The sequence below is a fragment of the Grammomys surdaster genome, unplaced genomic scaffold (assembly GCF_004785775.1).
Source record: "Grammomys surdaster isolate TR1022 unplaced genomic scaffold, NIH_TR_1.0 169, whole genome shotgun sequence".
Lineage (NCBI taxonomy): Eukaryota > Metazoa > Chordata > Mammalia > Rodentia > Muridae > Grammomys > Grammomys surdaster.
The window spans coordinates 16,357,120-16,384,148 of record NW_021604617.1 but is presented as its reverse complement, the minus strand read 5'-3'; the positions used below and the strand labels follow the sequence as shown (position 1 = coordinate 16,384,148).

At 38.1% G+C, this 27,029-nt stretch overlaps 1 protein-coding gene across 1 annotated transcript in view; it reads left to right on the top strand.

Moving 5' to 3' along the window:
• Pkhd1 (PKHD1 ciliary IPT domain containing fibrocystin/polyductin) overlaps window positions 1-27,029 on the top strand; it is a 433,222-nt gene that overhangs the window by 253,517 nt on the left and 152,676 nt on the right. The window contains exon 53 of the mRNA XM_028766634.1: window positions 24,264-24,401. Coding sequence (XP_028622467.1) covers window positions 24,264-24,401 — 138 coding nt within the window. The remainder of the gene's footprint in view (window positions 1-24,263; window positions 24,402-27,029) is intronic.

The window sequence follows — 27,029 nt, the reverse complement described above, 5'->3', positions numbered from 1 at the left end:
AAGTGATTTCCGAAAGAAGAAATTTCTATAAAATGATGTGATTATAGAATTGGTTTTATCTGGGGCCGGAGCAGTGCCTTAAGAGTTAAGAGCAGGTACTGCTCCAACAGAGGAGACCTCAGTTTTGGTTTTCAGCACTTATAATGGGTAGCTCACAATTACCTGCAGCTCCAGATCTAGGGAGATCCAATGCCTCTGGCCCATATGGACATCTTTGCTCACATGCACGTATCCTTGACCCCCAACACAATTAAAAAGAAAACAATGTATGAATGAATGAATGAATGAATGCATGAGTGAATGAATAAAAGTGCTTGATTTACTTTTATTTATTAGCTGAGACTATATCCAACTTAGAATGGCTTACATATACATAAATATTTAGAATGGCTTACATATACATAAATATTTAGTTCTGTTGCACCAGTTATAAACTAAACAATATATATATTAAATATATATATATATATATATATATTTATATCCTGCCTCTCTAGCTGAAATAGATTTGATCATTTGGTCTTGTAACACATAGGAGGTCCAAAATGGCCACTGAGACCACCACTAACTCATTCTAGATTACTAAATAATGGAAGACAAAGATATTTAGGCTTCAATTACCAGAGTCCTTAGTGTGATGCATAGCATTAAAATGTTTTTAGTTGTGGATATTCTGTAATTCTGTCATTATCTTCTAAGCTCCCCAGAAGCCTAAGAATTTAAAATACAGGTTTTATTTTGCTCACAATTTGGTAGAAGGATACTTGACTTAAAGGGTTTCCATTTAGGTTCTTTTAAATATCATCAGATGATGTCTGGGCTCATGTGACTAGCAGTCTACAGCTTCACTATCTAGCAGTGCAAGGCATTAGAATCTTCCAATCTAAGGCATCACTGTCTTCTAGTCTAAAGCTGGCTAAGAGGGCTCTGATGGTTACCTCGTAGGGTTTATATGTGGAGCTGCTTGCCTTTCCTCAAAGCACCGTGGTGCATCCAAAGAGTACATAGACACTACCATGAGAGTAAGTGAGCCAAGAAAATAGGTGGTACCTGTGTTCCTTCTGAGCCAGTTCTCACAGACTCAGAGCATCTTGGCTCTCACATTCTGCTAGGAAAGGTACAAAGTTCAGCTAAGATTCACACTGAAAAGACTAGCTAGCATCGCCAGCTGTCTTTAATCTACCACTGTATGTGTGCTTACATGTGTGTATGTGTACATATGTAATTAAGAGCAGATGTATCTGCCTTAATTCAAAAGGTGTTTAGAGCTAAATAACTGTGTGTTGTCTTTCTTCTGTAGGGAGGCTGTGTTTAGACTGTTAGCTTGTACAGATCAGACATTCAGGACACTGGGAGACAGGTTGGTCTTAGGATTCTTCGGTTTTTGAATTACCTATGATGCTGAGCCTTGCCTCCTTTTCTTATAAAAATCTTCAACAGTTCAAGTTGCAACATCGGTTACCCTGACACTGGAATGGCCCGCTATTCCTCATCCACAGCTGGGAACCTCTCCTTGGAAGAGAAGACCATGATGGCATAAGGAGATAAATGAAAAAAAATGTAGAATCATTTATTTCAATGCAGAAAATAAAGGCTAGATGAGACCAGAGCTTCTCTTTGGTCTTATTTTGAACACGAAGATAAAAGGCATCCTTAAAGTTTTCTAAGGAAGAATAGACAAGCACGCTTTTCAACATAGCACTTTTGACACACAATCTTTTTTGTAGCATTATTGTCAAATAGAAATAACCAAATAGAAAGTCTGAAGCAAAAGATGAAACAATGTTTGGAAACTAAGACTTAGAAAACCTTCTGTGACCTTTGCGTAGGTCACAGAAAACAGAAATTCATCATTTAATTTGTATAGTAGCTATTTCTACAAATCCTTCTGTGCAGTTTGTTTTTAAAATATTGAATATTAGTGGAATTTTCATATATCATATCCTAAAAATGTGCTGTCTAAATTTATTACCTTAAGTAACATTAGTGCAAAAATCCTTAGACAAGGAGAATAGTTAGTACTTCATTTGTTTTGGTTGTTTTTATTTGTATTAATAGTAAATATTTTTATGTATAAAGTCATTTGAAGTATTCATATTTATGAAATATATGAGACTGTTGAACTGGCTGAAAACACAGTGGCTATTCAGATGGTTCAAGCTTATGCTAAATTGTGAAATGCTATTGAACACACTAACATTATCATCCCAAATTTTTATACCAAGGTGAAGAATAGAATTTCAGTCTCAAGCCTGGAGAGATGGCTCAGAGGTTAAGAGAACTGGTTGTTCTTTCAGAGGTCCTGAATTCAATTCCCAGCAACCATATGGTGGCTCACAACCATCTGTAATGGGATCTGATGCCCTCTTCTGGTATGCAGAAGATGTAGGATGAACACTCATACATAAAAGATAAAATAAAATAAATCTTAAAAAAAAGAAATTTAGTCTCCTTGTTTTCTACTCTGTTGCTCTTTACCTTCTAAAATCTGTGAAGTGAATCTTAGAGCTCTGTCTGTTGTATTTTAGATCTGTGTCCCTAACATATGATTGAGTTTGTGAGATAAAACACTTGAAGACAAGGAATTCCCATGGCTTTCCCAAGGGAGGACTACCAGTGGCCCAATTTCACTACCTTGCCCTATAACTTGGTGCCCTTGCTAGAGTGGCCAACCCAGGCATAGATTGCCCTTTTCATTTAAGCTATATTTTCTCTCCTCCATAAAAATGAAATTTCAGTTACTGAGAGGGTACTTTTGTTTCTTACGAGTTACAAAATGAGTGTAAAAACAAAAATAGTGACAGAATAATGTTGAGATAGATTTTCTCCCTCTCTCAAATTTCAATTTGTCAATCTGTGTTGGACTCAATCACTGGGCTAATTAGAGCTCACTTAGACTCTTCTCTTGGGATCCAAACTCCTGTAGGCCCTGACACTCTTTATGGCTTGCTAACTTGCTGGAACTAATGAGGGTTTTCTCTAATTGAGTAGTTTTTTAAATCCTTTATAGTTTCCCTCACCTGAGAAACATCCTTACTGTGAAAGTCCATTAATATCAGTATCATAAACTGCAGAGCTTTAGGGGCACTATACTTCCCCAGGGCATAAGGGTCTTAATTTGGGTGGACTGAGGTTAGATTTGATGCATGTGAGGTAAGAAACCTATGTTTATTTGATATTTAACCTCGTCTAGAAAATCACAGGCTTTCCAACATTTCTTTCTTCTATCTCAGTCTCCCCGACATCTGGAACTACTGAACAGCTTGTGGATCAGAGTGAGAGGAACAGGAGAAGTATACCTTGATGTATACTCATGATGTGTTTCTTTCTCAGAGGAGTGTGATTTTATTGTTGCCAAGTCAATGTCTTCCTCCTGTACAACCTGCATAAACTTCCATGTGATGTGACACTTACTTCTTTTATCGTTGTTACTTGGTGTATGTGTTTGATTTTTGTAGTACATGGGTGTGTACAAGCTCTATGGGACAGGTGTGGAGGTGAGAGGTCACCCTTAGGTGTTGAGCCTTATGGGAAACAGGTTTTCTTGTTTGAATATGCCAGGCTAGATGACCTGAGAGTTTCTGGTGATTCTCTTGTCTGCTTCCCATCTTGTTGTAGGAGTACAAACATGCATTTCCACATCTTTTGTTGTAGGGATCCAAACTTTTGGCCAAACTTGGGTTCAATAAGCAATTTACGCATGTCCCCTGACTCTACAGCTACTTCTGAAAGGAACTATGCATTAAAATTTTAAAGTAAACATTGTTCCTAGGATTTCAAATTATAAACTTTAATGGTAGCAGTAAATGCAGTAATTACTATGGAAAATACATTTATTATAAGGGAAATCAGAAATGTTAGGACTTGGCAGTTTATCAGTTATTCAGGAAAAGGAAGCTGAGGCAGGGATGAGCAGAATATTTCCCCATAGGCTGGTACAGAATAGGGGTGTTCTTCATAGAAATAGAGGATACAGGTTAGGTGGCTTAAATCAATTATCTTGATAAGAAATAGAATCAGCTAGCCTTGCAAGCTTTCAGGCATCTATGAAGATTTATCTGAATTCCAATAGTCTTTGGGCAAATCTATGATAGATTATCTAGATTAGATTTGCCTATGGGTGATTTTTTTTACATTAGATTAATTGAGGCAGGGTGATTCACTTTAAGTGTGGGTGGTGCTGAACCATGGACTGGGGTCCCAGACTGAATACAAGGAGAATGCAAGTGAACCCTTGCCTTCATTGAGATCTCTCTCCTGACTGTAGATTTAGAGTAATCAAATGGCCTCCTCCCTCAGTGACCACACATGCCTTCCTTGCCTGTTGCTATGTCATTCCTGTCAAGAGAAAATGATTCCTTTGAGCCATAAGCCAGAATAAACTTGGTCCATGTTCTCCTTTAAGTGGCCTTTCACTGGTATTTTTGTCACAAAGATAAGGAAAAGTAAGTAGCATACAGGGGCAAGGGTAGATTTATCAAGGAACTTGATCACTTTCGTTTCATAGCTATGCTAAATTTTATATGTAGATGCCCAGATGGTAACAGGAACCATATTGCTGGAGACTGGGAGGAAAATTTACTAGGAATGTAGATTTAGATTTGGCAATTCTCAAAGAATTGACTAAGAAAACCTTGAAAATATAATATGTGTTGGTATCAATGCATATGAGGAGGAAAAAGAAGGTATCTTGGAAGAATTTATCATTTATCTGGCAAGAAAAGATATCAGAAAGAGTAGTTGTGGAATGAGAGGGTCTAGGACAGCAAGGTGCAAGTAAAGGGCGTCCAATGTTGTTAGCAATAAATCAAGATATTCTGAGAATGAGCCATGTTACTCTTGGGTAGTACCTATAAAGCATCCAGTGTTGTTAGGAATAAACCAAGGTGCTCTATGACCTCAAGAATAATCCAAATTACTTTTGATTAGCTCCTACAAATTAAATACAGTCGATGGGAGATTTCTTATTTGTCTCACAGTCTTGGATATCTGGGTTGGGTCAACATCTTTGAGGAGCCATACAATTTAGTTAAAATGGAAGGCAATTGCTCCCTTTGAAACTGTGGACTTTCAGTGTGGCAAGTTGCTATGGCTTTGCTTTCTGGCTATAATGCCAGTGTGGACCCCACATTAAGAGGCTCCACTGAGAGGTACAGACTAATTGAATGGCCAGTGTGAGCAGTTAGTCAGTTTACTGGAAAATAGGGTTAGCTATGTATGTCCTGTTAGACACCATGGTCATATCCTAAAGGGCTACAGTCTTACAAAAATATAAAGCCACATGGTAAATATCTTTAAAGGACTTAGAGATTATATTTACCTCGTAAAATGAGTACATTCCCAGAAGTAAGACTTGAAGTTCATATTATTTAAAATGCACAGCCTTGGTCATTCAGAACATTGAGGGGTTCTTTTCAGCCTTGAACATTGAGAACATCATCCAGTGGAATTAAAATTAATTTGGAGACATAGTATTATGAATCAACCCCTTTAAAATCATTAATAAATTGAATGACTGCCTACCCTAGTTTTTCTAGAACTGTGGGGTTTCTTAGGGCTTAGGACTTTAGTGATAAAACCTAGAAAATGGGAAGCCAAGGAGCATATATCTGTTTATCCTTATAAACAAGAAACCACCCTTAGCTTGGCCCATCCTGTATATTTTGCATTACAAGAATTAATGAGAGGTTTTTTTTTCTTGACATAAACCTATACTTATTTCACCTAGTGTTCTTCCTCCAAGACCTCTGTTTCATGGAATTAATATTCTTTAAGGAGATGTTGGCATTTCTTGCAGGAGAAGGGGGCCTGAGTGATTACATATGTACTTCCCTGCTGGCTAGCACAGGAAGTGTGAGCCAAGCAGGGACCACTGCCGTGGAGGTTTGTAATGTGGATCAGGGCTTTATTTGCTTGCTCTAATTGAATTACTCTTTTGCTCTTTTCTTTATGGTCTGCTTTCCATGCAGATATTTTTGGAATGCAGAATTAAATAATTCATGATTTCCTTATTATTGGCGTAGGTATAGTTGCCATTTCTTGAGTTGATTATACTCCCTCGAGGGGCTTTCTGGACTCTCTTCATATGCAGCATTTAACAATAAGAATTTGGCCAAGTAACTAGGCATCTCAGGTAGAAAGGCCAGCAGGGGCAGGAATCTAGGTGGGTCTGTGTTGATTGCTACCCTACTGCTCCTCTGTCCAGGGTTTCTTAATGTCTTTTGTGGCTTCAACTCCTTCAACAGTTCTAGTGAAATACGATCCTTGTCAGGATAATCATTATGATACATTAAGTAATGTTAGGATTACAGTTTTATTGGTACAGTTATCAAAATATTAAAACAAACTGTGATGTAATCATCCCCCTTTTTATGATTAATAGCAGTGTCTCAATGTATAGTCTAATAACTGTCACCACTTCAGTGTTGTTATTGCTAATATTCTCCATCAAAAGCTGTCATCACTTCTGTCTCTTCCTTTAGGGACATATTGTTCCTCCCTCAGTGGAGGCTTGTGCCTCTATTCTTGAGTCTTCTCTGCTTCAGTGACATGCTAGACAGAATGTACAATTAAGTTCTTGGAGTTAACTGTCTAGGTAGTAAAAGTTCTCGCTTTAGAAATCACTTGCCTCACTTGCTATTGGGATTTTCCCTTATAAAACTCAATCCACAGTCCTAAACTATGGGAATCCCAATCCACATAGCCTATAGCCTGTGCTTGTCATACTGGCGTAAAGTCCCATATACACTCTAGTCAGTACCCAATGTCAAAACCCAGAACAAAATGATAGAAGTGGGAGGCTTCTGCAATCCTAGCCGTCAGAGGATAGGGTTTCCTTTATTCCAGTTCAGCAGAGATCCTGTCTCAAAGAGACTCTCTTTGTGCTCGGTTCCAGTATTGAGACTGTAGGCATGTACCCCTTGCTTAATCCATTCTCCTTCTCCATCTCTCTTTTCTTTCATCTCTTGTCCTGGTGCGCTTACTTTTATTCTTTAACACTGAACTATTTTAAAACACTTTTGAATTTTCATTTGATTGTGTGTCCCTACAATATCCTGGTCATCTTTCTATTACAAACCGTTAATCTATAATTATTTTTTGCTTTTATATTACCCTGAGGTCAGAGGGATATTTCTCTTTTTTTTTTTTTTTTTGCTTGTTTGTTTATGGCTACCAGGTACAATATAGGATTTGGCATGCTGAAGATGGCCAGGAAATATTAGAATAAGAAAAGGAGAATGAGAAGATGAGGAACGGGGAGTATCTCACCAGTCATTCCTAACAAAGAACCTTGGTGAACAGGAATGGGTGGTGACTCTCCTGAGACTTGAGCAACCACTTAGGAGGTGCTGATGTTGGGAAACTCTTCCTGCCAGACCTGATCTGGAACTCATTCAGCACAGTATTTCTTTAGAATTCCTGGGCCAGAAACTCACTCCTCGTGAGATGCACTTTCCGATGGGGGAAAAGATGCACTGTGGGAGAGAGCAGAACCTCCTTTCTTAATGCAGTTCTCCTTCAGGTATTCCCAGTAGTGCCTCTCATTTTTCTTCACCCTTGGCAAATCGGTGGCCTCTCATTCAAGCTCCCTCACACAGTTTGTCTGCTTCCTTCTCTTTCCGCTTACCTTCCACCTGAGCACTTGATGGGCCCCCTGTGGCTCAGCACCAGAGGGCCTCTTGGGCCTGGTGTACTTTGCCAATCAGGAGTTTAGAGCTCACTGGGGAATTCACTGCCTCTTCAGCCTGCAGGCCTCCTGTGGCTTAGCATTCAGTATTTGACACCCCTCCTGTGGTTTTAGTTAGGGAGCAGCTTGTGCATCTTCTGTTTCCTGTGAAATAGTTTCAGAGGTTACCTTCTCTCATTTGCATACCGCGGATGCACCTGTTTCTATTTGGTTTCCTTTTCTTAGTGAAAGTCTAAGGGAAGGTTGTAGCACAGAAAACCTCCATGCCAGCTGAACCCAATGGCTTTAGTTCCCAAGAAGGGGCCCAAGTTGTGTTGTTTGAAATGCAGTGAGAGTGTAAAAACCAGTATGGTTGAAGAAATTAGTTGTGACTTAGGGGCCAGAGAGGGCCCTGCCATTCTGTCAGTCTGCTAGTATATGTACCTGAGGTGGGCTTAAGGAGCTCTTGCCAGCCTCTTTTTAAAATGATCAGAAAGTGTCACTCAAGGGCAGGCTGTAGGCAGAGAAAGTTAAAGGGTGTTTCCAGAAGATCAGAAAGAAAGGAAATAGTTAAAAGACTTTAAATTGTTAAAGAGGGCTTTCGCTTTTTTTTTTTTTTAAATCCGAGGAAAGCAGCCGTTTGCATGGAAATCACAGGTTTTATACATTAAGTATGGTTATGAGTCTTTTCCCTAAAGCTGTATAAGAAATGTGGGCAGCTCCTCCAGTGGCCCCCGCCCTCCAGGAAAAGGACCAGGACTAAAGACCCATGTGGCTCCCTGCCAAGGATTTTCAGGTAACAAAGAGAAGCCAGGGACTAATTGTTTCCCTAAAAACATAGAATCTGATTGATAACATATTTCTTGTAATATCATGTTTAGTTCAAGCCTCATCAAGAAAATAAAAATTTTTATAGACTGTATAATACCAGCATTCCTCCCCCACTCCTTTAACACCTCGCATCATAGGCAAACTCAAATCACAGTTTTCATTAATGGAGATTGTGGTGTTTCATTTTCCTCTGGGGCAGGGGAAGCCTCAAGAAAAGGAAGAAACATTTATTTTGGGTCATGATTCCAGAGGCTGTATGTAGTCCATGGCGCGACTGGCTTAGTCAACCTTTGAACCTGGACCACAGAAACTGAGGCAGTGCACTAATATCCTAGGAGGAGGGAGTGATGGGGAAAGCCCAGAAGCAGTGATGGTGGCCCAGAAGCAGAGACAAAGGAAGGGGTAGAGACAAGGTATCCCTTTTAAGGACTTCTCCAGCTAGGTCCGATCTCTTTATAATTTGTTCAGCTGTAAGCTTATCACAGAAGGGATTATCTTTAACGTGCATCTGAATCAAATTTGGTGTTCTTAAATCATATGTAGTCTGAATGCTGACCCAGTTTGGAAAGTGGTGCTGGAACAGCAAGTACTTTGTTGAAATACTTCAATGCAGAGTGCTCAGACACTCTGGAACTTCCCTTGGTTCCCACTGAAGGAGAATGGCTGGTTAGGATTTAAGTCCAGGTCTGTACTCATTGTTACCTTCATTGCCATGGCCAGCCTGCTCTTCATGTATTGGTGTGGCATGATGGAAGACCAGTATGCTCCTTATACATGTCACTCATCAAATTCCCTATTCTTATCAAAGCTTGTGTGAACTTATTTAAAAATAATCCATGGAGAGTTTCCTGTGAAAATACAGATCAACACGAAGATGTAAAAATATCCAATAATAGTTTAATCTCTTCTTTAAAATTCTTTCATGTAGTTTTTTAGTTTTTTAGTTTGTGTATATGTGTGTGTGTGTGTGTGTGTGTGTGTGTGTGTGTATACGAATGCCACTGTGGAGGTCAGAAGACAACCAACAGTAATTGGCTCTTTTCTCCTACCATATGGGTTTGGGAATGGAACTCACATTGCCAGGCTTGGGAATAAACACCTTTACCTACTGAGCTAGCCCATCACCTCTTTGAATTATTTTTCATGATATGCTCAAAGATGACCACATAAGTTTCCATGAAGGAGTACAAAGGTACTTCCTTATACACACTTTATATTGACTTGTTCTTATCAATAAGTATACACAGCAACAGAGTAAGTGACAATGAGTGCAGAAAAGCCATGCCATAAAGCTTGATCCTTTTTGTGAGAAAAATTCTCTGAATAAATTGATTTAAAGAATAGCATACTTCAGTATACAAATGGAAATTTAATATGTATAGCAGCTAACATTCTCATGCATAGCAGAAAGCAAAAGCTTATTGAGACTTAGAACTAATAGGTGACCACTTCTACTTTTATTTGTCAAGCTGTCGCATATCCTAGGCAGAACAACCACGTAAGACAAAATGATGTTGGGTACCCAAACTGAAGAAGGGAAGTTAAATTATCACCATTCATAAATGACATGATCTTACAAGTAAAAACTACATATGGCCCTTCCCCCAAGAAAGCTAGTTAAAGCTAATAACAATGTAACAAAATTCTAGGATTTAAAATGATTACACATGCATGTACATATGTAATAATTATAGAAAAAAGAGGCCAAGAATTTGAATGACAGAAAGAGGGGTGTGAATATATGAGAAGGTTTTGAGGGAGGAAAGAGAAGGGGTCAATTATGTAATTATATTATGCAATGGAAATGAAAACATATATGGAAGAAAAATAAAAGAAAACATGTCCTACATTCATGGACTAATTCAAGTAATAAAATGTCCATGACAACCAAAATGTTCAACAGACTCAATGTAATTCAAATGAAATAATACTAACACTACTAAAAACATTAAGAAAAGAATCCTACATTTTGTATAGGACTACATAACCAAGCAAGCAAACAAGTTAGAACAATCTTACACATAATCATCCAAGAGAAATAATGGTACTGCTTGACCTTATTCTCTATAGCTGTAATAAAACAGCATAGCATTGCTACATGTGCAGATATGTAGACTGGTGGAATAGACAGCAATGTGACATGAGCTTTTATAAGACCAAAGTATAATTATATTAATTCCCTCCATTCCCTTTCTTCTTCCAGTTTTTCCTATGCCATTGCACACCTTGTTCCTTCTTAAATCCTGGCCTTTTAAAAAAATGTGTGAATGTGTGTATATGCATATCTATCTATCTATCTATCTATCTATCTATCTATCTATCTATCTAGAAAATGTGTTATCTATTATTGTTATATCCATTACATATACATGTATATACTTATATAGCTATATATTTCTGTATCCAGCTGTATATGTATTTTATATGTATAGATGTATATATGTATATGTGTATGCATATATATGTATATATGTATACAAATATACACATGTATATATACACATATACACACACACATATATTCACACATATATACATATATAGCAGTATAGGGCTATTAATTTCTTTTCTTCCTTGGCAGATTGTATAGAACCTTCTTGTATATGAACATCAGTCCTCAGGGAGAAGATCTTCAGGTCAGGTCCAGTTCAGGTCCTCCAGATCCTGTGTTCAAAGCACATGATATCTTCAGTTATAGGGAGTTATCTCTAACTTCTGGAAAGCAATCAAAGGCAGCAGTAATAGCTCATATTGTTTTGATTGTCATTTGGTTTTACCTGGCTAAAGTGTATTTTTCTTGCCTGGCTACTAGAGTTTTGTTACTCTGTAGCTCATGGGGGTAGTATTGTCAGCTTAAGCAACTCATCTTCATTTAAACCCCAATTAAAGCCTCCCCATATTTCCCCATATTCCTCTATATCACTTCTACCCTGTCCAGGTAGAGGATCTCACATGATCCTCTCATGTGTGACCTTTCTACTGTTAAGACTTCTCTAGTTACTCTAGACAGTATATTCAAATCTATATGAATGGAGCCAGGGACTACAAACAAGAGAGAACATTTGGTGTTTATCCCTCTCAATCTGGCTTACCTTACTTAACACAATATTTTCTAATCCCATTAGTTTCCTTCCTTGTGGATGTCATGATTTTATTTTTCTTTACATCTGAATAGTATCCCATAGTGTGTATATATATATATATATATATATATATATATATATATATATATATCACATTTGCATTTTCTATTAGTCAGTAGAAGGACATTTATGTTGTTCCTAAAGGTTCAAGATTACTCTGGCTGTCTGGGATATTTTAAGATAGTATTTTCTATCTCTGTGAAGAAAGATATGGAGATTTTTAATTGGGGTTACCTTGAATCTTTTAAAGAGCTTTTTTGTGGAATGGTAATTTTTACAAGAATACTTCTTCCATTCTATGAGTGTGGGAAAGATAAGTGTTTAGAATATATTTATGAATTATACAGGATTAGAAGACTGCCTTCTCTCAGTTCATTCTTTCTCTCCCTCTTTCTTTCCCCCCTCTCTTCCTTATTTTTCCTTCCTCTTTCTTTCTTATTTATTTGTATGTGTGTATGTATTTATATATATATATGTATATCTATCTATGTCTACTTATCTGTATGTGCATTTATTCACATGTATGCAGATTCCATGTTGTGCATGTGGAACTCAGAAGACAACTTTCAGGAGTGTGTTCTTTCCTTCCACCATATGAACTTGAAACAACTCAGCTCCTCAGGTTTGGTGGCAAGTGCTTCTGATGCTGAGTCATCTCACTCGAATCTCTTTTCTGTTCCAGTAATCCGAGTTGAAGTTGTATGTGCATTAAAATGTAACTGTGACAAGTTGGTTATAATATTGAATAAAGGCAAATGGATAGCAATCTGCAAGGGTTTGTAGGGACTTTAATGTGGGAGCCTAGAGACTCTTGGGGAGTGTTAGTGTCCTAAGGGCTCTGGTGCCATCATATGAAGAGACAGAAGTGTGTACAATGAAATACAACACAAAGACATAAGAATGGTGACTTCAGAAAGTAGATGGTATTTAAAACCAGCAGGACAATGCCAACTTACTGTAAATCACATCAGATGAGTTGCCTACACATATGTTAAGTACTCCTGTTATATTATTTAATCATACTGAGAGAGAGGAGTTGAAATTCCCAATTAGAAATAAAGGAAGTGAAAAATAAGATAAATGCCCATTTTAAAAATTTCTTCTTAATGTGTTTCTAAAATGTGTTTAGATCATATGTAAGCTCTCCTCCCCTGCCTTTTCTACTCTGCATGCATTTGGTGTGTTTCCTTTATTCAACTTTGGGGTATTAATTGATTGTTGATGATTCAGTATCGTTCTTACTTTTTCTGAGTTTGCATTCACAATTCTGTTTTTGCTTGACTATGAATTTTGACTTTGAGGAATTTTCACCCATAGTTATTGATGCACAAAACGACAGTGAAGATAGTTTATCAGAGCCCAGTGTAATCAGTGGAAGGTAGCCAAGTTTGTTCCTGCCACCATTCTAATTTAGCAAGCAGAAATCAAAACCAGAACAAAAGAAACAGTGAGCTAAAATCAAATGGCCACCTTTTTTCTTGAATTCCTAGACATATAACTATGTGAAACATTGTTCACAAATGCAACTCTACAAATAGCAAATATGAAAGGAAGAAAGAGGAAAACATGGGCCTTTAGAAACAACATTCAAAAGGAAGTCAAGTGATAGGAGGACTGATGGAATATTGTCTTTCTTGAGGAATGCTGGCTGTGGAAGAGTCCTGCAGGTGTAGCCAGGACACAGAGAAAACTAAAGAAATGAACCAGGTTCACTTTCACATGCAGTGTACACACAGACAGGTTCATGTGCACCTTCATGTGTAGTGTATACACAGACTGGTTCATGTGCACTTTCACATGCAGTGCATACAGAGACTGGTTCATGTGCACCTTCCCGTTCAGTGTATACAGAGACAGGTTCATGGGCAACTTCCCGTGCAGTGTATACAGAGACAGGTTCATGTGCTCTTCCACACTTAGTGCATACTCAGACAGGGCTCATGTTTGCCTTCACACATAGTACATACACAGGCAGATGCACATGTATTTTCATACCTAGTACATACTCAGGCATATTCTTGTACACTTTCACACACAGTGAACACATAGAACTGAAATCCTTGCTTTTAACAAATGGAAATCTTAACTGGTCTAACTCTTAGTTTTATCTTCAGAAAATGTTAATTAAAATATTAAACAAAGACTTAATATTTTATATTAAGTATAAATATATTAATTGAATGTATTTATTAAATGTATTCTATCAACTGACATATTATTAATTTATATTAAGTATAAATTAATATTTAAAATAATAAATGAATAACATAATTTAGATGTAAATTAAAATATTAATTAGTTAATTTATTTGTGGAACATGTGTACATATATACACATGCCACCATGTGCGGAGGTCCGAGAACAACTTGTAGAAGTTGTCTCTCTGATTCTCCCTTATGTACTTTGGAAATGGAGGCTAGGTAACTATGCTTAGAAATTAGGACCTTCTCCGCCTCAGACACCCCACTGGCTCTAAAGCATTAAAAACCATGCAGCACATTTCTTGTTCTGAGAAAGAAAAGAATAGTCTTTGTATTTTTTTCCCATCAGTCTTTTGTCCCCACTTTCTTTCATTTCCTGCAGGTGACAGCACTGCTTGTTCCTTGGATGTTCTAACAGAAAGAACTCTATTCCATCTACAAAAAACATTTAAAACTAATTATCTATACATAATTTTATTGTTTTCTACATTTTCACAAATAGTACATTTCAAACTGTTACCTTTGCTTGAAAAGATGAAACATTTAAAAAAAATTTTTTCATATTACTCGGTAAAATACATCACTTTGAAAAAGATTTAATAAAGTTGAATTTGCACACCACACAATTCATTCATTTAAGGGTTTCAAATTTATGGATTTTAATGTATTCTCAGAATCATGTGACCAACATCATAGTCTATTTTAGGATGGTTGCTTAGTTTGTAGAGAACCCCCCTCACCTATTATCAGTAACTCCTTAATATCCCATCTTTTCTAGCCCCAAGCAACTACTGTTTCTACCATCACTGCCTTATCTTCCCTTTCATCCCCCTCTTCCTTCTTTGGTCTGTTCTGCACCTTTTATATAAATGGAATAATGCATTTATTGTTTTCACTTTGCATAAAGTTTTCAAGGTTCACCCATGTTCCATCATGTAAATTCTTTACTTGAGAGTGGATGGCTAGAAAGTTTTTATATGTAAAATGTGCTTAGTTTACACACTGATAGATGAGCACACACACACTAATATCCGTATTGTGCTCTTAGGCATCAGTCATTAATTCTTACATGCTAGTTCTTATTAAGTGCAGTAAGTTAAATAACCAAGGTATAGACTTACTTCACACAATGAAGGTTTCTTTTGGAAGTCGTCCTTTAATTGTCTGTTGACAGGTCTAGTCTAACTTTTAAATGGAATGATTTGAGGTGAACTGAAGCTGCTCACATTTGAGTGTGAGTGGTGTGTGCTTTACCTTTGCTTTGTTCTTAGGCTCTTTCCTAAAGGAGATAAATGTATGGCGCTTGCAGTGCCCCAGCATCCTCTCCCTTCTCTCTGCTGTCCTAGAGAAAGCTGTCTATCTCCCCTAAAAGACATTCCCATTTCTGGCTCTTTCTTATTCTCTTTCTTTTCAAGTTGCTCATTCCATTGGCTGTCTCTTTTCAATCCCTACTTCATCTTCTGTCTCCCCTCTACACATATTTTCATGATCAAAAAGTTTCCTGGATCTCTCATTCAATTCTAAAACTCGATTCTTCTCTCTTCATTCTGTCTCTTTGTCCTCGGTGATTTCCAAGAAAATAAAATTTCCAGTTGTGAGACCATCAACAGATGGCACTGTCAGTAGAAACCATGAAATATTTTCTGCTTTTATCCACTTAACTTGAAGTCTCTTCTGGGGTGACTTCAAGAACTCTCACACTAAACCCAAAGACACTCTACTGCAGTAAGCCTCTCCACTTACCTTTCTTTTGTCCAGCTGTCTTATCTTAACATAGGGAAGTCACGTTCCATTAATAATTCTAAAAGTATAGATTTTTTAGAAACATTTAGGAATCTGAGTAGCCAAGATGGGTTGAAGCATCAGGATCCAGTCAGAGCAAGCCACAGGATATGCACCATCACTTCCTGAGTGCACCACTAGTCTGACTCCGAACAGCTGTATTATCCCTACTGTTCTTCTTCTTTACACTCTACCTGCTGCTCATAATTTCATATCACAACTCAATTATGGGAATTTCTCTGCATGCTAGAAACTCATCAATGGCTTGCCATCCTCCTTGGGGTGAAGTTCATCATTGTTCTGTAGAACCACCAAAGTTCTGCTTGCTCTGCTTCTGCCTACTTTTCTCACTGTTCTGAATCATAGTCCTCAGTTCTGTCACTCTTGGGAGTTCTTTTTGCCGTGCTTCCAATGTGCTGACCTCTCTCCTACTTTTTACTTAAAGACGGCTTCCTCTGTATTTGGGCAGCCTCTTCCTGTGGTCTTCATTATTGTTCTTATAGCATTTTGCACCTTTCTGCTTACTGAATTGTATGGTTTATATTTCTTTAGCTGCTGTATTGGTTGTGTTTTAATGTTTATTTCCTCCACCAATTTCTTAGTTTTCAAACTCTTGGTCTGTGTAGCTTTGGTTTGATTCACACCACAGAGGAATGCCTTGGTGTCGTGAGCATCCAGACCTGCATGTTTGACTTGTGAAGGAGATGACAGTGATGAAGTCCTTTTCCATGCCTGGCACTGGGATGCTCTTCCATGTTTTATTTCTCATATTTATCATCACCCTGGTGATATCCTTCTCTGTGTACTCTTTGTCAGGGAACAGACGCTACAGGGAGGAAATGCAGACACATTTGAGAAATGGCAGTAACTGCAGAACTACTTTTATTTTCTTTGCCTTGCAGTAGGGTTTAACAATGTTTCCTTTATTGTTATGGTTATTCTGATGATTTCATCAGAGGTAAATACTAAAAAGTCTTCAAATCTACTTCCTCCTTTCAGCAAAAATTTCAACCGGATTATTTGCATTAAAAGCTTCTTCTCAACGCAGGTACATACCTATAGTCCTGGAGTCTAAAACATGGAGGGGGACAATGACATGTTCAAGGCCAGACTGAACTACACAATAAAAGCCCATCCAAAAAATAAACAAAAAAGTTACTCTTTTTAATGAAGGCAGAGCATTTGAACAGCATCTGTTATTGTTTAAGATTTGACAGTATTGCCAAATTAATGAATAGGTACTTGAGCCAATTTATTCATCAGGGGTAATGCCATCTTTTATATTCCTATCTTGGAGAGTGCCATATTCCCTGCATAGAAGAGAGGGATTTTACTAAGGAAAATTTCAGTATCTGTGTCAGTTATGTAGAGATACTTTAGAGTGTTGGGATTTTGGCTGAAGTTGTAGGATCTGAATATTACTGGAATTATGAATATACTTGGAATTATGAATAAAGATTCTATTTCACTGACAAAACATTTAAATTTAAAAATGAGAATTTGTTTTGAAAACCCAAGTAAAATCTTTATATCAGATTCACATAATTTATTGAACTACACAGACAGTCAGATAGACATAGACCTTATAGACTCTGGAACACTCTAAATATATAGAAAAGTTCAGAACAATGGTAATCACCACAGAAAATATTTGCAGACTTTATACAATAAAATATTGTTATATATTTAGGATTATTACATATACATTGGTTTGTTTAGCCAGTTGACATCACTTGTTGAAATATCTGAGTCAATATTTGTTAGGATGATATTTTAAACCTTCTCAAGCAATAAAACAGCATATATAAAATTTAAGGGCAAAATAGAATACAAATGTCAACATCTTCAAGGAATATAGTGTTGTTTTGGGATTTTCTTCTAGTTAGAAAAATATATTAAAATCTTGAGAACAAATAACAGTAGTGAAGAAAATCAAAGAATCTTATAAATTTTGGAATATATTGTGCTCTCTGTTTGAAGTGGAAACTAAAACAGACCTTTGTCTCCAATGAGGAACTCATGAGGAAATAACTCTGAATCAAATGTTTGCTGCACAGATCTTTGCCTAAAGAACTTCATTCAGGAGCATATAATTTTGTAGGACTCCATACATTTTTTCCTTCAGCATTACACTGTAAACATATATGAATTCACTAGAAGTAGGTCTCATTGTTTTTCTTGGGGAAACACATCAAAACAAACATGTCCAAATACGTTTTAAGCTTCGTCTGGTTTTAACAAATTGTACTGTGTAAAAATACCTTAGTTGGATCTCCTGAGAGTCACCAGCTTTTTCCTTCCCACATAATATGTTGCTTATCCACATACGCACTTTTAGGATTGGAGAGATTGATTTATTCTCAATTTTCATGTCAACCTATATTCATTTATAATGAACAGAAGTAGAAGAAGTATGTGGCCATAGCTTAGCCCCTAACTTCAAATTTATCAAAATTTGATATTTTGGATTATTCTTTGGATTTCAATATTTTCCCCCTTTATTGTACTTGACATATTGGTGCAAGCAGAGGACCATGCTCTATGTTTGAAATTGCAACTTCAAGTCAGCCTGCCTGGAGTTTTTGAGGTTTTATGGAAAAGAACAGCTGTGTCAGTTAGGGTCTCTATTGCTGTGATAAGACAACAGGACCAAAGGCAACTTGGAAAGGAAAGGGTGTGTTCTTCTTACAGCCTGTCATCTTATCTGCCAAGGAAGTCAAGGCAGGAATTCAAAAAAGGAACTGATGCCAAGATGACAGAGGAACACTGACTCCTGGCTTGGTCCTCATGCCTTGCTCCACTTGCTTGCTTAGAGCCCTCAGGACCGCTAGCCCAGGTGTGAAGTCACCTACCACTGTGAGCTGGGCCCTCCCCCTCCCGTATCAATGATTGATCAAGAAAACGCATCACAGCCCAATCTCATGGGAACACTTACTCAATTGATGTTCCCCTTTCCAAAATGATTCCAGTTTATATAAGGCTGACATAAAAGTAGCCAACATTTTCTCTGTGTGAAAAGCAGACAAACCGGAAAGATGAGAAAAGGCTTTAACTTCCAGTCATCATTATGAAGGTAGTAGCACTTTCTGGCATTTTCCTTTCAGAATTTGGAGTTCAGAGGACTGATCTGACACTCCTTGGTAATTTTACTTAAAAAAAAAAAACAAACAAAAAACCCTTCCTATTACCCAGATTCGACATTCTTTTGCTTGTTTATGTAGAGCAGATGGTCTAGACGAGAGGGAGAGGCAAACATTGTATGTTAAACATTTTATTGATCAATTAAAATATCATAATTTAAAGTGTTGATTCTGCTGTGGGAATTATGCATGTCTGCACAGGACTGGAAAAGGAGGCATTCAGAGTGTATGTGGGGGTAGGATGGGAATGGTAGCATGTTGTTTAAATGAGGGGGGGTTGTTATTTCCTCTCTACCAACCTCCCTTCTCGATGTCTGAATCTCTGTTGAAGTCTGTCTCTCTGTGTCTCTGTCTCTGTCTCTCTCTGTCTCTCTCTGTCTCTGTCTCTCTCTCACATACACACCCCAGGGAGGCAGATGGGTTTCATCAAGGTGTGAGGAACCTGCCTTTCTTTCTTGAATCGTGCCTCCAGGCCCTGTGCAAACTGTTTCTTTTGCCTATTTTTAAGACCAGTTTGAAAAAAAAAAAGATGATAGTCAGGATAGAATAAAGAAACCACCTGTGTGGATTTGATTTTTTTTTTGTTTGTTTTAAAAAGCATGCACTAAAGCTTTCAGCTCATTGAGCAGAATGCTGTTACAGAGAGAATGTAACCTTATTGTCAAGCAGAATCCTGTTCACTTTTTCTGTGGGATGGATCTCTTGAGAAGCCAGTGCCATTGTTTCAGTAGCGTGTCTCTTGATCCCTAATTTTCAGTCACGTTAATTTTTCATCTCTGTGAATTATTTATGTATAAAATCTTCCATTATTTTCAGACTATTACTCCTGGCCATATTTATAAATTATGATAGTCTATTTCCTTAAAGTTAAACAAGGCTACAAAAGATGGGAGGTGTCAACAAAACCTTTGCACTAAATAAATGAGGGGAGTTGTTATCTCCTCTTTACCAATCTCCCTTCTCACTGTCTGAATCTCTGTTGAAGTCTGTCTCTCTGTCTCTGTCTCTCTGTCTCTGTCTTGGCCTCTCTTTCTCTCTCTCTCTCTCTCTCTCTCTCTCTCTCTCTCTCTCACACACACACACACACACACACACACATGCACACTAGGGATGCAGATGGTTTTTCATCAAGGTGTGAAGGACCCGCCTTTCTTTCTTGAATCGGGGCTGAAAATTTTTTCCTCTTTTATTTAAGGAAGGGTTATCTCATTTACTAGAAATCCAATGACATTAGCATTTACTGTTCATTTTATTTGTGTATTTATAGAAAAATATTGCAGCTGAGTTTGGATACAGAAACAAACCCATTACTAATGAAAGGTGCGGGAAAATGACACCCTGCAAATAAATGGTCCTTGTGTGTCCTGCTATGTCCTGCATGCTCTTGCTCATTCTCAGAAGCCTCATTTATGTCCACTGTTGGGGCAGGCTGCCTATGTGACAATGGAGAGTTGTAGTGGAAACTGTCCTCTCCACCTAAGTTATGGGGCCTGATACGGTACCTACCATACAAACAGTGGTTCTGTCTCCACTAAATCGTGCCTATGCATGTGACCCCATCATTGTTCCCAACATCTGTGCCCTTTGCCCTTGATCTTATTTCTACAGAGTTTAGACAAGTGTCAGAGTCTTGGAATGCTTCCCAATAGTGACCTTGATTCTTGGACTTTTCTGGGGGGAAAACCGAGTTTAAATCTAGAGTTGAAGTTATATGAAATATTTCATGATTGTGTTAGTAAGTGTCTCCTGGTATAAGAAGAAGTCCTAACCCTCCTCAGAGACAGCTGTCTTTATACTTGGGTCAGGTCTTTGCTTTTCTGTTCTTGAGGATAGTGATATATTTGTACAAGATTGGGTCGCCTTTGTTTTTATTATTCTTATGTTTAGTGCACAGGGAGATCCTAAAGATAATCTTTAGGGTTAAGTTTCCAGATAATTCTTTTAAAGCTTTTTTTTTATATATTTATGATTATCAATATAGAACATGTTCAGAAATCAACCCCCCCCCCCCAAAAAAAAAACCAAACCAGTTGCGTGTCAAGAGATACTAGGATAACTATGGTGGTGTTTAGTACTTGATGGATGAGCAAGTGGTAAAAGAGTGTGATTCGGTACCCAGGGACACCACCCCATGGTTGGTCCTAAGGCCCTTTGCGGGGAAAGGCAGTCTTTAATTACATCTGGGACTCATTATTTCTTTTTGGAGGCTCTTTCCAGATCAGCTCCCCCATCAGCCTCCCATTGAGCAACAGAAATTCCAGATGGTTCCCTCCATATGCCAGGGCTCACTCTCTTAAGTAGGATAGATTGGTCATTGACAAACTAGGATGGAGGAGCTGCACCCAACTAGGAAGAGGTGGAAAGTACAGGGGGACAGTGAAGATAGAGGTGGCCCATCATTTGTATTCATTAAGTGGGTTATATAGCTTTTTACGTGTGACCTCCAGAAATGCTTTGAGGAATTTCACAGAGATGATGCCACTTGTCAAGTGTGTGGCATATTGGTTCAAATTCACACCAGGATAAAAATATGCAAGCTGACCGTATTATCTGAGGACAGTTTGATCTGGCAGCTTGTCTGATCTAGGGACAGTTTCAGCACGAATTTCACATTTTCTGGTTTATGTCAGTGTCATCTCTGCAATTGGGATATAAGGAGAAGAACCCCTTTAACAGAAAAGGTTAAATGAGATATGTTTATTTCATTATAGCAGAATAGGTACCTTAGTATATTTTCCAATCAGAAGTATCTGGAAATAAAAAAATATCAGACCACAGCCATTTAATTAATTAAAGTATAGCATCACTTCAAGTCTATATAGCATTATTTTATTAGTATATCTGTATCATGTAATGGTAAGAAACACCTATCACTCATCTTTCATTTCCAACTTCTTGAAAGGGTTGACATATTGTAAGAATGGCAAGGAACAACAAAGTTGGAGAGTTGAATCTAGGAAACTTCAAAGTGCAAAATATAACACCTAAAGAAACAATACTTCTCTTCCCTACATCCATCCTTTTTCTCTGGATGCTGCGGGATTGTATGTATGTGTACTCCTTGGGATGGTTCTGAAGACCTAATGTACATTAGATTTTGTTTCATGTCTTGATAAAATAAGCAGGAGGGAAGAAGTCATATACAGGTCCCATGCAGTGAATCTGTGTGTGGTTCCTAGGAAATTGGTTGGGACATTTGGAGTAGGAAGGACAATTCAAAGGGGGAGTTTGTTCAAGATGGGCATGTTATAAAAGGAAAATCCCAAATTTTATGTATTTGTCATATTTTTACACAGGATTTACCTTCAAAGAGTCTAGTGTCCCGTGTGTGTATGTGTGTGTGTGTGTGTGTGTGTGTGTGTGTGTGTGTGTATGTGTATGTGTGTGTGTGCATGCACATGGGCCTGTGCACATTACTGTGTGTCTCCATGTGTGTGTGTTTCTGTGCACATTCTGTGAATGGATGAATAATTTATTTAACTGTGCTGTGCTTACTGTTTTGTGTAATCAAGTTCTGTATACAAACATGGACTGTAGTTAGGGACACATGATGACTGTTTGAACAAAACTTAATCTATAAAGATGTTTGCTTGAAATAACTTTTTACTTCAAAATTGTGAACCCGCTAAATATATAAAACCATAGCACTGTCTTAATATTTCACTCTTTTGTTAGAATGTTTTGAAAAGAGCCTGAGATGAGACAAATCTATGTCTTTATCTGTCTAGTGAGTTATTTTGTACCTGTTAGTAAGGTGATGGACTCTTGAGCTGACAGTGTTTATGGACTAAACTCTCCTGAGCTGGAAACACTTGATTAATGTCTTTATTTTCAACATTATAACAAGCACAATTCCTTTCTTTTATAAATGAGTAGTGTCCTCCTCTAAAAAGAGGACAGGAAGGACAGACTCAGGGATAATGACTATCTAATACACAATCATGTATAGTTGTAACTCAAATAATTAGTGTTCTGACTTAAATATGTAGATGGTGTCTTGGGAGTATGAAAGAGATGAGTTGTTTCTCCAGAGGTAGTAGTGGTGGAGATTGCTATGGAGAAGAAGTGCTAAAACCCAGCACTGTTTTCATGGAGTGGGCGGTGCTGATGATGCTGGGCCATGCAGCTACTTTGAGATCAAATATTTGTGCTCAGCTGAGAGAACTGAGGTGGCAGAAGGTATGGGTGAGGCTGAAGGTGTTATACTGGAAGTATGCTTGCATGTTATTGGCTACAATTCAGTCACATGACTTTATTTAACTGTAAAGACAGATGGGGTCTAAAACTGTAAACCCAGGAGGAAGAAGGAACCAGTTATCTTGCAGCCTCCTAGTCTTTGCCACAGGAGGGCATATCTAGTCTTCTAACTAAGAAACCATGGAAGCACTTGCAAGGCATTGTTCATGATAAGTTAATTTGCCTGGTCAGGTTCCTATGAATAGCAGAGTACATTGTTTCCTGGCATGTGAAATGAGATTATACTAGCAAAAGAACTTTTTTAAAAAATCTGTACACCCATCAGTGATTGTGGTTCTTGAAATTTAAGCAGAAACATTTATTGGACATCTTTAATTCATGATGAAAAGAGCAACACTTAATACTTCAGCCTACATGAAATATTTACTGTTTTAAGTGAAAATGTTTTATTCATATATTACTCTATTGTTAAGTTCAGGCAAAATCTGTGATTATTTTTCTGGACGTTACACAGAAAAGGCTTTTCTGAGAAGGATGAAGAGAGGAGGGGTTACAGGAGAAGAGGGGAGGGGAAGAGGGATGAAGGGAGGAGAGATAAATGGAGAATGATGGTTTAAAGCCACTCATAAGACCTATAAGCATGTCAAGAAAATGGATATTTGTATACAATGGTTCTCTTCAACACTTTCTGAGGATACACTGTGGACTTTGTATTACACTGTGGAAATTAGAGAATTTCCATGTGGAAGCACCCTAATCTAATTAAATATTTTAGTACTCACAAAAGAACTATGAGAAAGTAGATACTATTTTCATTCCCATTTCACAGATAAGATAATCAAGACATAGAAGGATACAATCAGTCTCCCATCTAGCAGGTAGCTGGGATTTAGAACCAAATTGTCTATCTTTTCAAGGCCTTAGGTATTGTTCTGTATGCCTTGAAACTAGAGTCAAAATTGAGGATACAGGTATGAAGCATGGGGAGTTATAGCTTTATGTACTAAACTTGTACTAAATTGGGGTTGTATTTGGGGTATTTGAGGATATAAGCAAGAATTTTTGGTTATAACATTTGTTGTATTAAGAAGTGACAAAAGTTGTTACATACGACTGACGTTCTTTCCTATTTGTTAATGAGACTGCCTCATATAGAATATCTGTTCTGGTTGCTGTACCTGGCCTGACTTGAGTAACAACACGAGTAGCTCCAGAATTGCCAGAAGCATGGAACATCCCTGGAAAAGAGGAAAAGGGTCTTGTCTTAGGTGAATCTCTGAGTGACTTTCTTTGTCTCCCTCAGACAAGACTGTTCTTGTGGATACCGATCTCCCAGTGCTTAGATGCCTCTATGTGATGGGCACCTTAGAATTCCCCGTGGACAGAAGCAATGTTCTGAGTGTGGCGTGCTTACTCATTGCAGGAGGGGAGCTGAAAGTAGGTGAGTAAATGCTCGGGGATTGGATTGGGTGTGGAATGAAGGTCAAGTTCTGGGAGAAAGCATTCTTGGAAACAGGGAGGCAGGAATCTGCTGCCTGACAGGCTGGGGAGGCCTAAGGTTAGTGACGGATTTCCCAGGGCATGTTTAGATGTGGAGTGAGGACTTGTGGTTCTTCTTTTTCATTCTCTGTTGTACATTCCCTTTTGTTGCCCTACAGGGACTCGTAAGTCAGAGAACATTGGCCAAGTCCACCACAGCCTCACACTGACTGTTTAATCTTAAGCAAAATCCCCAGGGGACCTCCGTCTCCTCATCTTTAACATGCACAGTGATGGAATCTACCACAGGGGAATGGGGTATCTAAATAATCAGAGGCAGCTACTCACATGGTCTTCTGTTAGGTGTTTGATATAAGACACATTGGGTTCCTTTATCCGTCAAGGTACTCATATACAAACCAATAACATGAATTGAACTTCTTTTTTAATATTTAAGCAAGTGAATTATTTACCCAATTACATGGTTGGAATGGTGCACACATTAGGGCTAGTAAAGCCAGATACTTTTCCTATACTTTGCTGAAAAAGGTGGAGAGAAGGGGTTCTCCCAGAATCCAGACTTGTAAGTGTGGAGATGATTATCAGACAGATGCATGTTTGCATGGTAAGGACTCAACCGGTCCATGATAGTGTCATACAGGAATAAGTACTCTAACCTGTCTCTTCTCCACCAGGTTTGGAAGTCAGAGAGAGCTCACCAGCTCTGTGTTGATAGTCCAGAACCACCTGGGGCATGACACAGATCAGAGATGGCAGCTTAGGAACGTGGGCATCAGCAGAACTGTGCTTCAGAACAGTTGGCTTCCAGTTATCAGAACAGACACGGTGCTTCTACCAATGGAGCCAATAAGTCAACTGACTTTGCCAGCCACCTCATGCTGCCAGTCTTGGCAACGATCTTGTCAGCTGTAATTCCTGCTTTCTCCATGCACTGCTTCAGATACCTATTTTCCCACTGTACACTTGTATAAGGCTTCTTTCATTTTACCTTGGGTATTGGGACACATTAGGTCTCTTGCCTTTACATCTGTTCTTTCATTAAGTTGTTATTTTTGCTCATCTCTCTACCCTGGAAAACATCTGTATTCTGATATTTGCATTTCTCATTAAGACTATTCTCCCATTTGTTTTAGCAGTCTCTAAAACACTCATCTAATCACTGATAGGTGGGGGAGTACCCTCATAGAGGCAGGGGGAAGGGGAATGGGATAGGGGGTTGCAGAGGGGAGACCTTGAAAGGGAACAACAATTAAAATGTAAATAAAAAAGTATCCAATAAAAGAAAAAATTTTAAAAAAGAAATACTTAATGAAATGAACTCTGCTTATGGCCATAGAAAAGTGTCTGAAGCCATCATCTTATGACTAGAGTTCCTCTCGAGGCTTCCGGGATCACTTATAACCCATAACTTGCGGAATGAAATTTGCACCTTTGAAAGAAAGCAGCATCGTGCCAGCCTCCAGTTTTGCTTTTAATATTTTGTATATTTTTAAATGATGTCTATTCCTAACTTGATTTTACCCATCACTAGATAATGGTGTGCATTTTCTCTCTGTTTTTCATCCATGTGTTCCACGCCTAAAGGTTGCTCATTGGAACCCATCTGCCCAATCCTATGTGTGTTATGCCTGAAGGAAGACTTTCAACCCATCTGTCCACACCTACAGAAATCCCAACATGAGAGAGATAATACATCTAGTTAACGAACAAACTTAATAGATATGGACATTGACACAGCATAGTGCCAAAGCATATCTGCTTAGTGATACCATTTGATCCAAATCCTAACAGTGTGTAATCCTAGTTCTTGGTGGTTATGATTCTGAGGCAGGGGAGGCTGGCCAAAGATGTCACCTGACTTTCAGAATCATAGAATGCTACACTGGGAAGTAAATTTGAGATCAAAGTTATATAATGAATGTCAGAGTCAGTTACATTATTTGCTCAGCATTTACTAGAACACGTGCATGAGCAGAAACTATAGCAGGCAGAGAAAACAGGAAAGAAAACTGACCATTTTGCTCTCTCTATTGTTATTATAGTGACTGCTAAATGCATCATGAACAAAAAATTTTACTCTGCCTATGTAACAATAACAGCAACCCCCCCAAAATATACATTTCTTTTAAAAGCATTTAGTTTTAATTATGCATGTGTGTGTCTTTGTGTAGGTATGTGCTTTTGGAGTCCAGAAGGTTTCAGACACCTCCTGCCTCTGTGCTAGAGCTGGAGTTTCAGGCAGCTGTGGACGTTCTGGTTAAGCATGTTGTTGAGAAACTAACTCGGGTCCTCCACAAAAGTCATTTGCATTCTTAACTGCAGAGCCATCTGTCCAGCCAGCATGTATATCTTCAGAGATAGCAACATTTTATAACCTCAACATCCTTTATTTATTCTTTAGCAACTTAACTTTTGGTTTTAGCTTTTCTTTTATAAAGTTTTTATTACATTTTATTCATTGCATGTGTGTATGTGCTTATAGGTGTGCATGTGTGTGTGTGTGTGTGTGTGTGTGTGTGTGTGAGAGAGAGAGAGAGAGAGAGAGAGAGAGAGAGAGAGAGAGAGAGAG